At 35.6% G+C, this 12,887-nt stretch overlaps 1 protein-coding gene across 3 annotated transcripts in view; it reads right to left on the bottom strand.

Annotated features, from left to right (window-relative positions):
• The window catches only part of LOC126818084 (TP53-binding protein 1), a 42,545-nt gene that overhangs the window by 10,228 nt on the left and 19,430 nt on the right, over positions 1-12,887 (bottom strand). For all 3 annotated transcript variants that reach the window (XM_050545262.2, XM_050545263.2, XM_050545264.2), the window contains exons 16-24: positions 12,197-12,291; positions 11,869-11,986; positions 11,273-11,474; positions 10,223-10,903; positions 7,847-8,063; positions 5,958-6,100; positions 5,601-5,720; positions 3,455-3,757; positions 2,880-3,219 (exon numbers count right to left, since the gene is read on the bottom strand). In XM_050545262.2, the coding sequence (XP_050401219.2) occupies positions 2,880-3,219; positions 3,455-3,757; positions 5,601-5,720; positions 5,958-6,100; positions 7,847-8,063; positions 10,223-10,903; positions 11,273-11,474; positions 11,869-11,986; positions 12,197-12,291 (2,219 nt within the window). The remainder of the gene's footprint in view (positions 1-2,879; positions 3,220-3,454; positions 3,758-5,600; positions 5,721-5,957; positions 6,101-7,846; positions 8,064-10,222; positions 10,904-11,272; positions 11,475-11,868; positions 11,987-12,196; positions 12,292-12,887) is intronic.

The following is a 12,887-nucleotide window of genomic DNA, read 5'->3' as shown; positions in this document are numbered from 1 at the left end:
CACTAAATTTCATCACTCTCTATCAGACAGAATCAAAGTTATATTGTCCCAAAGCATCGACCAAGGAAATTGCTTATTTCTGCTTAGCTTGAGATCGATATGTTAATCATTGAACTCAGTCAAGACGAACATCTACATCAAGTTTAAACATTCTACCTCAATTAGAAGCAGTGTGAACATTTTAGCTCAATTAGAAGGAGAGTTATTGTGTTCCGAAGTCTCGGCCAATCAAATTGCTTATCGCTCTGCTTACCCTGAGCAGAAAATGCTCATCATCGAACTTAGTCAAGGTACTGATGTAATAAAACTATACACCAAGTTTCATCACTCTCACTTAATTAGAACTAAAGTTATCGTGTCCCAAAGCATCAACCAATCAAATTGCTTATCTCTGCTTACACTAAGCAGAAAATGCTCATCTTCGAACTCCATCAAAGCATTGACCTAATATACACCCACACCAAGTTTGAACATTCTAGGTCCATTAGAAGGAGAGTTATTGTGTCCCAAAAAGTGTGACGGACAGACAGACGGACGGACAGACAGACAGACGGACGAACCCATTTTAATAGTCCCCTGCTTTCTTCGAAAGGCGGGGGACAAAAATGTAAATCTTAAGTCCCATCACCATTTAACACAATTCTTTGCTCACTGCTCACATATAAATAGACATAGTTTTTGTATTTTATGATCTTTTCTTCTTCCATTCTCCCTCAAAATAATAACTAATGTGATTATTGTTATAAAAAATTTGAACAGTGAAAAATAAAGAGTTTAAAAAAAAAACAACATTGTCATTATTTATTCATAACTTATACCATGGATAAAAAGCAACTGCTAAAATGCACTACCTGGTGGCTTATTTGGCTTAGCCTTATGCAAAACTTAGTCAAGGTATTCATGTAATGAAACTATAAACCAAGTTTGATCACTCTCACTTAATTAGAACTAAAGTTATCGTGCCCCAAAGCATCAACCAATCAAATAGCTTATCTCGGCCTATGCAGAAAATGCTCATTATCGAGGTATTCATGTAATGAAACTATAAACCAAGTTTGATCACTCTCCCTTAATTAGAACTAAAGTTATCGTGTCCCAAAGCATCAACCAATCAAATGACTTATGTCGGCTTAGCCTGCGCAGAAAAGGTTCATCTAATTAGAACTAAAGTTATCGTGCCCCAAAGCATCAACCAATCAAATAGCTTATCTCGGCCTATGCAGAAAATGCTCATTATCGAGGTATTCATGTAATGAAACTATAAACCAAGTTTGATCACTCTCACTTAATTAGAACTAAAGTTATCGTGTCCCAAAGCATCAACCAATCAAATGACTTATGTCGGCTTAGCCTGCGCAGAAAAGGTTCATCTTCGAACTCCATCTAGGCATTGACCTAATAAAGGCCTACACCAAGTTTGAACCTTCTACCTCAATTGGGAGGAGAGTTATTGTGTCCCAAAAAGTGTGACGGACAGACAGACAAACAGACAGATGGACGAACCCATTTTAATAGTCCCCTGCTTTCTTCGAAAGGCGGGGGACAATAAGCATACACACCAATTTTGAACATTTTAACTCAATTCGAAGGAGTGTGACGGACAGACAGACAAACAGACGACGGACGAACCCATTTTAATAGTCCCCTGCTTTCTTCGAAAGGCGGGGGACAATAAGCATACACACCAATTTTGAACATTTTAACTCAATTCGAAGGAGAGTTATTGTGTTCCAAAGTCTCAGCAAATCAAATTGCTTATCGCTCTGCATGAACATTTACTCAATTCGAAGATCAACCAATCAAATTGTTTATCTTTGCTTACCATAAGCGGAACGGACAGACAGACAAACAGACAGACGGACGAACCCATTTTAATAGTTCCCTGCTTTCTTCGAAAGGCGGGGGACAATCAAAGTAGGAGAGTTATTGTTTTCCAAAGTCTCGACCAATCAAATTGCGTATCGCTCTGCTTACCCTGAGCAGAAAATGCTCATTATCAAACTTAGTCAAGGTATTACTGTAATGAAACTATACACCAAGTTTCATCAATCTCACTTAATTAGAACTAAAGTTATCGTGTCCCAAAGCATCAACCAATCAAATTGCTTATCTCTGCTTACCCTAAGCGGAAAATGCTCATCTTCGAACTCCATCAAGGCATTGACCTAATCAACACATACACCAAGTTTGAACATTCTAGCTCAATTAGGAAGAGAGTTATCGTGCCCCAAAGTATCAACCAATCAAATTGCTTATCTCTGCTTACCCTAAGCGGAAAATGCTCATCTTCGAACTCCATCAAGGCATTGACCTAATAAACACATACACCAAGTTTGAACATTCTAGCTCAATTAAAAGTTATCGTGTCCCAAAGCATCAACCAATCAAATTGCTTATCTCTGCTTACCCTAAGCAGAAAATGCTCATCTTCGAACTCCATCAAGGCATTGACCTAATCAACACATACACCAAGTTTGAACATTCTAGCCCAATTAGGAAGAGAGTTATCGTGTCCCAAAGCATAAACCAATCAAATTGCTTATCTCTGCTTACCCTAAGCGGAAAATGCTCATCTTCGAACTCCATCAAGGCATTGACCTAATAAACACATACACCAAGTTTGAACATTCTAGCTCAATTAGGAAGAGAGTTATTGTGTCCCAAAAAGTGTGACGGACAGACAGACGGACAGACAGACAGACGGACGAACCCATTTTAATAGTCCCCTGCTTTCTTCGAAAGGCGGGGGACAATTAATAGTCACAGTTTTATCTAAAAGATATTTTTATATAAAATCATACATATATTGAACCACATACACAAATAGAGTCAGCAAACTATTCTGCTTATCTAAATATTCTACTGTGTGCTCCATTTACCTGCTGGTGTTTTCCTGGCTTTTCCTCTTCTTGTTGGTGTAACACACACATCACCCTTTATACTGGAGGCAGATGACACATTACTACCTTTAACAGAAAAACCATCACTTTCTTCTATCATGATATGTTTAGATGTGATGTCTGTTGGTTGGCGTTGGCCAGATTCTATTTCACTTGTCTCTTGACTACTCGAATCTGCAGCTTGTTTACATACTAGAGGACTTGTACTTTCTGTAGCAGGTGGTTGTGGTCGTACTGTTGTTCTTTTAATAGCATCAGATGTATCAGGACTGGTAAACAATACATCAGACACTTCAACTTCCTCAGTATTTGCTCCAGCCTGTTAAAATAAAATAACTGAAGATAGCCAAAGCTATTTTTTTCTATATTTCAAATGACTTGACTTTTGAAATTTGATGGGATGTTTTTATACCATAATGAGCAATCTAACGAGCTTTAAAATATTTACAATTCAAATCTACAATTCACATAAGTATTGATTTAAAGTATATTTCAATTTATGTTATGTTAAATACTGCCTCTGGCATACAATGGATAACAAAAGAAAATCAAACCTCTTCAACTCCAATAGGAGATTCATTGGGTGTGTGGGCCATTTCAGAATTTCCTGTGGTATTTGTTGTTATAATTGAGGCACTCTTATGAACAGACAGTGACAAGATTTCTAGACTGGGACTCATTTTTTCTAAACTTGATGGAATGCTACCCTTAGAAGTGGTGCTGTTTGATCTTGAGAGAGAATCTATGTCAGCTAATTCACCCGATCCTATGGTACTGCTGCTTCTAGTAGGTGATTCGAACTGATGAATATCTTCTCGAGATATTTCCCTTTTGACAATAATCGTATCACCACGTTCCTAAAATAAAAAATATTAATCATATAGCATAAAAGATATGACAAGACTTACCTGGAAGGTGAAGTTGTCACAAATCTATCAACCAATCTGTAGTGTGTGAGGGATTTAGTGAGATGGTAGTATGAATGCTCCAATCTTTACAAACACATCTGTGTGACCATAGATTATGTGTTTGAGCATAGGTAAAATGTCAAAATATTACCTTCTTGGAGGGCAAGTAATCCCCATCAAAAAAGGTTGGCTGACAGAATTATGATCAGGCTTCTACTTCCAGGAAAATCTCTTTAAATTTTTAATAATCTACTATCTGTTTACCCAGCATTGCAGGGGTTTTGCCCTTAAATGCTTCATTATAACTCTGTAATGCGGTATGAAGTAGTATAACTCTGTAACCGGAAGTTGTAATGCAACGCCACAAGGCCCATAAGATTTAGTTGCAGCTTCGAAACTGTGTGGCTAAAAAATCTTTATCCTGTGTGATGGAACATTTAAATGACTACAGGACTACAGTGCAAGGAAATATTCAACAGAATTGTTGGTATCTGTTCCTTTATTGGCTTTGTTGTTGTTTTGTGTCAATAATTTGATAAATTATTTTTGATGTCAAGTCTTTCTGGTTTACTGTTGGTGGCTTTGATACCGAATCATAAGATTGTCTAATAATTTGAATCTGTATCATTTCTGCATGGGAATAACTAAATACCTTGCTTCAACTGGCTGCCTTGTCAAAAAGAAGTGTTTTTTACACTCAACTATTAACTTTTCCAAAACGAATACAGTCTCTGTAACTAAGATTTGGAATAAGCCATTTGTCTGGGTGATGTTAGTGTATTGCTTAACATAAAATAAGACAGGTTGGATAGTTTCCACTGATCATTCCATTAATATAGAGAATCTATGTCAGCCAATTCACCAGTTCTTATAGCAAACTGCACGCAGCGATCCATCTACGTCATACGTCATTATGATCACTGCCCCAGTTAGCCGCCATTTAAAACGCTCACGTGATCATTTTGGGGCGGGACTTATCGACCGGACTACAGCTTTCTGTACACAACAGAGTAAAAAATAACCCGATCACACACGTGTTTTATGTAAACACACGTCTTTAGCAAAATGTCAACTTCTGCCAATCCGGTAAAGCGATATATAATATGTGCTAGTGGGTAATGTTGCAATACATTTTTTGCCATTGTAAACTGTCTTTAGAGTTTCAATCTGTTTATCTTTCAAAGGTTAGATACTCCTAAATTTGTCTTCGCAAACAAAACCGCCTCTGTGAAATTACCTTTTATGGGCGCCGCCATATTGAATAATTAGAGGACTATTTTGTGATTCGGCTTTGATTAGTTTGACATCTTTCATACACACAGCGGCTAAATAAACATATTTAATTTCATTCAATATTACAATAGAAGAGAAATAAATACTTTTAAAAATTACTAAAAGCATACTCAGTGTTTTCGACTAAAATCGTCGATGTAGGAATTAAAATGTCGGGTAATTAGCTTAAGGCCTGTTCTCGGGCGGAGCTAGCTGTAGACAGGCAGCCTAAGTTTGGGATGTTCCTATAGTATTGCCCAATACACATTTACATTGACCTCCTTCACACCACATTAATTTTAGTATGCATTTTGTTCATATGTTATGGTAATTTCTTTTCATTAATTATGTTTTTCATTTGTCATTCTCACCTAGGGTAGAAAGCATGCGCCACAATAAGAACATCCAATAGATAACAGTAGAGTTGGTAATACAATATTCGCTCACAGGTAATGTACATACACACGTCTACTGCATTTTACATATGCACCAATATATGTTACAGTAGCTTTAAGCTTACCTTTTTTCTTTTATTGAGAACAACTCGACCATCTTTATCTTTGATGTTTATTGTAATTATCTTATAGCAAACAGTAGTTTCACTATAAACAAGATTATCTTCTTGAGAATTAGAACTACGCTGTAAGAAATATAATTTAAAATCACAAATATTATAATACACATAAATAACTAGTGATTTAATAAAATAAATGGTTACATGAACACCAGTCCAGCATAGCCAGGGATAAATTCAACTTCTGAAAAATTTTGGGACTAACATATGGTACAATTTTATTTCAATTCGCTTGCATGTAGGGATCTTTAGAGATAGGAGGAAACTGGAGGACCTGGAGAAAAAAAAGCAATTCAACATTACTTGTAAAGGAGATTTTTGTGCTTCCAAATCTAATCGCTTCTGAGAATGTCCAGTACTTGGGAAGGATGTAGAAGCTCCCTTATCCAGTGTTGCTGTGCTGGGTTTCACAGAATCTTTCAGTGGTGTTATATTTTTTGTTAAATCTGAAATAGATATTTATGAGGATATCAGGAAGATCTTTGCATAAAGTGAAAACAAAATCCTGTTTAAATACTAAAATTTGTCATGTTACACAATAATTTGTTTTATCTAAAATAAAAAGAGAACTATTTTAGGAAATGTAATTAATACTTCTCTACAAATTTGAGCATTCTGTCTAATGGTGTCTAGCATTAATTTCACTATTATACTATTCATATTTTATATTTTGGTTCTACAATCAACTTCATTGTGGTCTAAATACATGTTTTATAGGCTGCTGGGTTCAGTAGTACGCAGATTGTGATTGGTTGACATATCAAGACATTTAAAGTTATACTAATGTCATCAGAGGCCCAAAACACCCATGCCTTAAACATGTTAGTGGAGTTACCAGGCATCGATATTTCCGCGTACATGCACACGGCGTGCGCAGGCACATTTGCTTTAGAAAAACTTTTTTGCAGGCACATTTTTAAAGATGTAGCCACGCCGGGCAGCGCCTGCGCCCGGCACTATTTTTTGCCGCCCAGCACAAAGAAAAAATCGAAGAAAACCGCCCAGTCGTATTTAAACCCCTTCGTCCTTCTCTGTACACAAACTCGGCGCTCGAAATTTACCACGGCAATTAAACGGCAAAGCCAAAAAAGCCGACGTACGCAAACCATGTCTGTCACGGCATAATTTATTTTTGTGTGCCGTAGTAGACCCTATCATCCCAAATTAGTTTAAAGAAAGATGTATTGGTATTTTGTTTATTTATACTTAGAAGATGTGTAGGCCTAGGTCTATTCATTTTACAATTATTCTATGGTCTTTATATTTGTTTATTTGCCGTAAATAGGTCACCCAGACCAATTTACGGCACTCCAATGTTAAAGGTTCGAATGTCGTAATTGTCCAACACGTGCCTGCAAATTTTCACGATGTTTCTTTTTTTATTTCTTACCTGTGTTGACCGTGGATTTGCTACGGCCCGAGAGTAGGACTAGGAGGAAGATGAGAGCTTTCTCAGTTTCTGCCTGACCTTATTCTCATTACACCGTAATAATAATAATATTCGTGAGACACGTACAACAACTTTACAAACAAGTCAAATAATACGTGTTTTAATTATCAATATCTACCTGTTGTCATAATTCGTTGTTTGCAAATAAAACACAAACACCGTTTTAAGTATCGTTTTAATTTTTAATCTCAAAGTAATAAAGTAATATTTGAAAAAAAACCCAACAAAACAACAAATACCAAAAGGTCCTCAACTTATCTATCCAGAGAAACAGAGTGGGGCGGAACAATTTTATGCTCGGTCGGGTGGTGTCAAAAAGTTTTTAGATCCCTGTATCATTGATGAAAATTAAGTGAATTTGGTAAAATTTGAATATATAAATGGAAATTTGATTTGCACTGAACTAAATACAAAAGGCAGCAGATGCTCTGAAAATACACCAAGAAGGGTTTAATTTTCATAAAAGACCACGCCCCCTCCCAAAATTTTTTGGCCTCACTCCGCTCGCCACATATATTTTTACACCACTCACCAAATCCTGGCTACATCCCTGTGTTTCAGTATGACCCTGCAGGCACATTTTCAAGTGTGTGCGCAGGCACACTCAACTTTTATAGAGCCCTGGGAGTTACCATCCAAATAAATGGAATAAAAGTAACATCTGATTATAATTTAATTGAGATTACACTGCAATAAAGAATAGATAATTTTCACAAAAACCAAGAGAATTTTTTGTAATCACCTGTTTGATTTGTAGCCGTTGTATGTAAAGGTTCCACTGGTTTAGTAAACATGTCTTTTCTTGTTTGTCTATTGTCTCTTTTCATTTTTTTTGTTCTTACTGGTTGTTGCTTAGTAACCTGACCGTCTGTTGTTGATGAAGATGTAGAGAAAGTACATCTTCTACTTGATAATCTTCTCATTGACAGTTTTTTATGTCTTTTAGCAGTTGCCAATATCTGCAAGAAAGAAGGATGTAGTCCCAAATCAAATAGATAACACTCATTGAACAATCAAATTATTAATCTGAGCAGAAAATGTGCATTATTAAACTTCATCAAGGTATTGATGTAAAGAAAGTACACACCATGCTTCATCATCGTCACTCAATTAGAATAAAAGTTATTGTGTTCCAAAGCATTGGCAAATCAAATTGCTTTTCTCTGCCCAGTCTAAATGAAATGGGGATTAACGTCCCACTTTTCTGCACCGACTGGGCTACTGAAGACAAGCTGCTTAGTCTATGCAGAACATGATCATCAGTAAAGACATTCACATCAACTAATGAATAACTACACCAACATAAAAATCAATCAAATATTACGCTTTACTTGAGCTAAACCATAGTGTTCATGCTCTTTTAAGGACTGGAAGCTAAAATGATCTGTCTTTGTTTTCAATGTAAAGAGCCATAATTGATCACAACAAGATTGTGAAACCTGACAACTATGCAAAGGTTGACACTTAAATCAGGGTCAGAGTGTAAATGCATTAACTAGTCACATTAGGGATGGGATAAAATATATCGAAAAGATGTGCATGTTTTTTTCCCAGGCCAATTGAGCTGAAAAATTAATTTCTTGCAAAACTTTTTCACCTAGCACAATTTTTGGAGTCGGTTAACAGCCATTTTCCAAAATGGCGGCCATTTTCAAGTGAATTTTGTATTTTTTTCACGATATTGTATTATAAACATTTCGAATAGGCTTCCAGGATGTCTTTTATAGGGTTTTCTGTGTCAACCAACACGTAATTGTCAATAACAGAACATTGGGGTCTAAGGCCAAGGATAAATTCTATTGTCTATTTTACTCATGTGAGGAATATTCCATTGTCCATTTACGGATAGTACTCATATCATTAGGCTTAGTAACCAATCATCATTACTTTATTTTTAATCTATTCTTGTAACCTATGTATCTATTTAGATATAAAACTGTAGAAACCATACTTATGTTCATGTCTCTTTGTTTGGTGCGAGTTGTTTCGCTATTGTCAAAAATGGGCTAATCATACCATATTTTGGGGACTGATAAAAAGATATAAACAATGTGAGATGTTAAAGAAACATTTAAAGATACATCCTAACCAGTTAAAGAATTACAACCAGAAACAATACTAGACGACCACAAGGCTAACCAGCGGCTGCCAGGCAGGATACGCCCACATTTCGGGAGATGGATAGAGAACAAGCTAAGTGATTTTTCTTACTATCAAGAGCCATAATTCATGAAGTTACAATTCGATATGCCCAAATATCGAAAGGAACCAAGATCTTTGGTTATAAACATGCTCTTCAAGTTTCATCAAAATCGGATTAAAATTGTGACCTCTACAAGATCCACAACCTTGATATAGCATATTTTTACACTATTCGCGTACAAGCGGCAGCCATTTCATGAAATTAGAACTCAATCTGCCTTACGGTGTAAATGTGATATAATTAAAAGGTTTTTTAAATCGGATAATAATTGTAACCTCCAGAGGGACCACAAGCTAAAAAAGGTGATTTTTCGGACAATCAGGGGCCATAATTCAGGAAGTTACGATCCGATATGCGCAAATATCGAAAGGAACCAAGATCTTTTGGTTTCAAGATGATACGTTAAGAAATGCAGTCTGAAGACAACAAACAAACAAACACAAGAAATGGCGTGGCTCTGCCTCTGGGGGTCGTGCATGCACCAAAAACAATATGGATCATCCTTAGGGTATAAGGAATAAGTTTGTATGTAAAGTTTCAAGATGATCACTTAAGAATTGCACCCTGTAGGCGACCCACAGACACACACACAGACAGGGGCGACGGCATAATACGTCCACATTATGAATGTGGACCTATAAAAATTATATTGTATTATGTTTGTCGCCCCAGAAAACCCTATTAAGGACACCCTAAAAGGCCTATTCAAAGTGTTTCTAATACAATATTGTGGAAAAATCAAAATGCACCTGAAAATGGCTGATACCCAACCCAAAAAAAATAGTGCTAGGTGAAATATTTTGTAAAAAATGAATTTATCAGCTCAATTCGCCTAGAAAAAAACCTGGCACATTTTAATTCAGGAAAATACGTTGTTATTGTCACATCCCTTGTCACATAAATCCAATTACTTACACCTTTTACTTTACCAGGTATGGAGGTTACAGATTTTCCATGTAGAGCAAGACCCTGGGACTGTGTACCATGGAATAAATAAGGATCTTCGGTAATATTAGTTGTGTCATTTGTGTGCTTCGGTATTTCTGATGAAAGGCTTTGGTCAGGATTGTGTGATGTGGATGCTGCAGTCCCATGTTTATCTTTATCCAGTCTTGGTATTTTTTTCTCACTCGTTAAATCTTCTTGCGACACATTTCTCCGTTTCTCTGGTACATGTAACTCCTTGTCCTGTGATGATGGCATGTTTGTTTCAACCATTCCCTCATTTTTGATTAAATCTGATTGGGACTGTGCTTCAGAACCTGATTTCAGTTTAGTTAAAGATTGATTTGTCTGCTGTGAACTTTTTGCTTCTGTAGATATAGGTTGGTGACAGACGTCTGATTGTCTTTCTTTAGCAGCATCAAGATGTTGTTGTAATAGAGGAATGGTTGATTCACTATCGCTTAATGTCTCAACAATGACTGTGACATTTTTGTCGTCTTTATTTTTCTCCTGTATGGATGTATATTTATCTTCATTATTATTAGATTTATCATCTTGAGTATCTATTACAATCACAGATTGGTCAACTTCCACTATTTCTATACTTTTATCTGAAGTGAGCACAGCAGTAGGCGTCTCCCCTTCCATAACCTGGAAAAAAGGATAGAAATTGAATTTCCTATTATTTTAAGGGGATATAATTCCCATGTAATATTTAAAGGGGAGGCTCGCACTATAAAACTTCTGTTTTAGCAACATTGCGGCAATAGGAAAATAGATAATAGACAAAACTCAGAATTCGTTTCTCACAACAGTGATTTGATTCTTGATAACATTTATTGATTGTTCACTTTTTGTCAGCAAAAAATAAAAACTATCAACTGACACCTAAATATATTTTTGGAAGTCCGAATGCCGGATTTTTACATAAAATTTTAAAATATTTTTCCCCCGTTTGATGCATCGATGCTTAGCAAGTAGGCCATGGGACATGTAGAATAACAAATGGGTGTACTGTACCTTGTTTTCATTCATGACCATTCTAGAATGTTCCGTACAATCTTCATTGGATGGTTGAGTTTCGGCATTTGAATCAACAGTTTCTTCACTGTTATTACCAACATCCATTTCTGTTTCTGGTTGTTTAAACTGTAAATCATCTGTAGTACCTGTCAGAGTAGTTTTACGTTTTTTTCTCTCAAAAGCAAAGGCATCTTCACTGCTAAAAATAAAAACAGTACATTAAAGTTCCAAAAATTTAATCTTAGTGTGATTTTAATAGCTTTTATCTTTCTTATATCATAGTATTTATTTAGTGAGATTTTAATGACATTTATCTTTCTTGTATTTACTTGGTGTGATTTTACTGGCATTTACCTTTCTTGTATTATAGATTTTACTTGGTCTTTGGTGTGATTTTACTGGTGTTTACCATTCTTGTATTATAGTTTTTACTTGGTGTTTATCTTTCTTGTATTAGGATTTTTACTTAGAGTGATTTTAATGGCGTTTATCTTTCCCGTGTTATAGTTTTAACTTAGTGTGAAGTTACTGGCATTTATGTTCTTGTCCTTGTATCACAGATGGTACAGGGTGTGATTTATCTAATGTATTACCTTTCTTCTATCATAGACTGTACTGGGTGTGATCTTACTGGTGTTGTTGGGTTTCTTTTAAAAACATTCTGTTCTAAACTTTCTTCCATTACTTCATCAGTCACAGATACATGAGGCACTAAAATAATATATTATCAAATATTTTCTTTAACTATGCAATTTGATTTACATCATACCTTGTGCTGACCTTTCTGCATACTAACAACATCGAAAGAGCACTGCACACAAATGACATGAGGCCATTTCTTTTCACCTACACACCAGATCCAAGATATTTCGAGATGGAATAGTCCTTAATTTACCAAACAAAACTCTTCTGGTGTCCTACCTTTAAGTTGAAAACATGTGTCTGATGTATTCTCTGACTGGGATTCCATTTGGCTTATATTTAATGATGCTGTTTTAGGTACTGCTGGTACATTGCTGAAAACAATGTCAAATCTATTTATTTAACAATAGCCTATATCAATGTTCTGTTTGCTACAATAAAAGGAGAAATCATGCAAAGATGCAGCTGTGTTGAGAATAAAAGTGACAATGAATAATCAAAATCACCATTAGTTAGGCCAAAAACCCCCCAAAAAACTTTGATTCTTTCATTTAGTTACAATTTCAAGCAATTTTGTAAGGAATGTCCAGCTTAAAATAGGAGTCTATGCCCTAAAGGCAATCAAACCTAAAAATTGTATTATAGGGATATGCCTACAATATTTATTTGGTTTTACCTGGTTTAGAAAATAAAACTTATTTATAGTATATTTATAACTATATAAGTGGTGTAAATGGAATTGAATTAAATATTTGAATTTTTGAGCATCTAAATTGTGTGGCAGATTTTTCAGCTGAACATTTTCATTCCCTGGCAAATGGGTCCAAATGAGAGCCCTGGTATTTACTCTTGATATAGAGAATACTTAATACTCTGATATAGACATTACTTACTCTGATATAGACATTACTTAATATTACTTAATACTCTGAAATAAATATCACTTAATGCTCTGATATAGACATTACTT

This window comes from Patella vulgata, chromosome 4, assembly GCF_932274485.2.
Source record: "Patella vulgata chromosome 4, xgPatVulg1.2, whole genome shotgun sequence".
NCBI classification, from domain to species: domain Eukaryota; kingdom Metazoa; phylum Mollusca; class Gastropoda; family Patellidae; genus Patella; species Patella vulgata.
The sequence above is the reverse complement of the archived record's forward strand: the minus strand, read 5'-3'. Positions and strand labels throughout refer to the sequence as shown.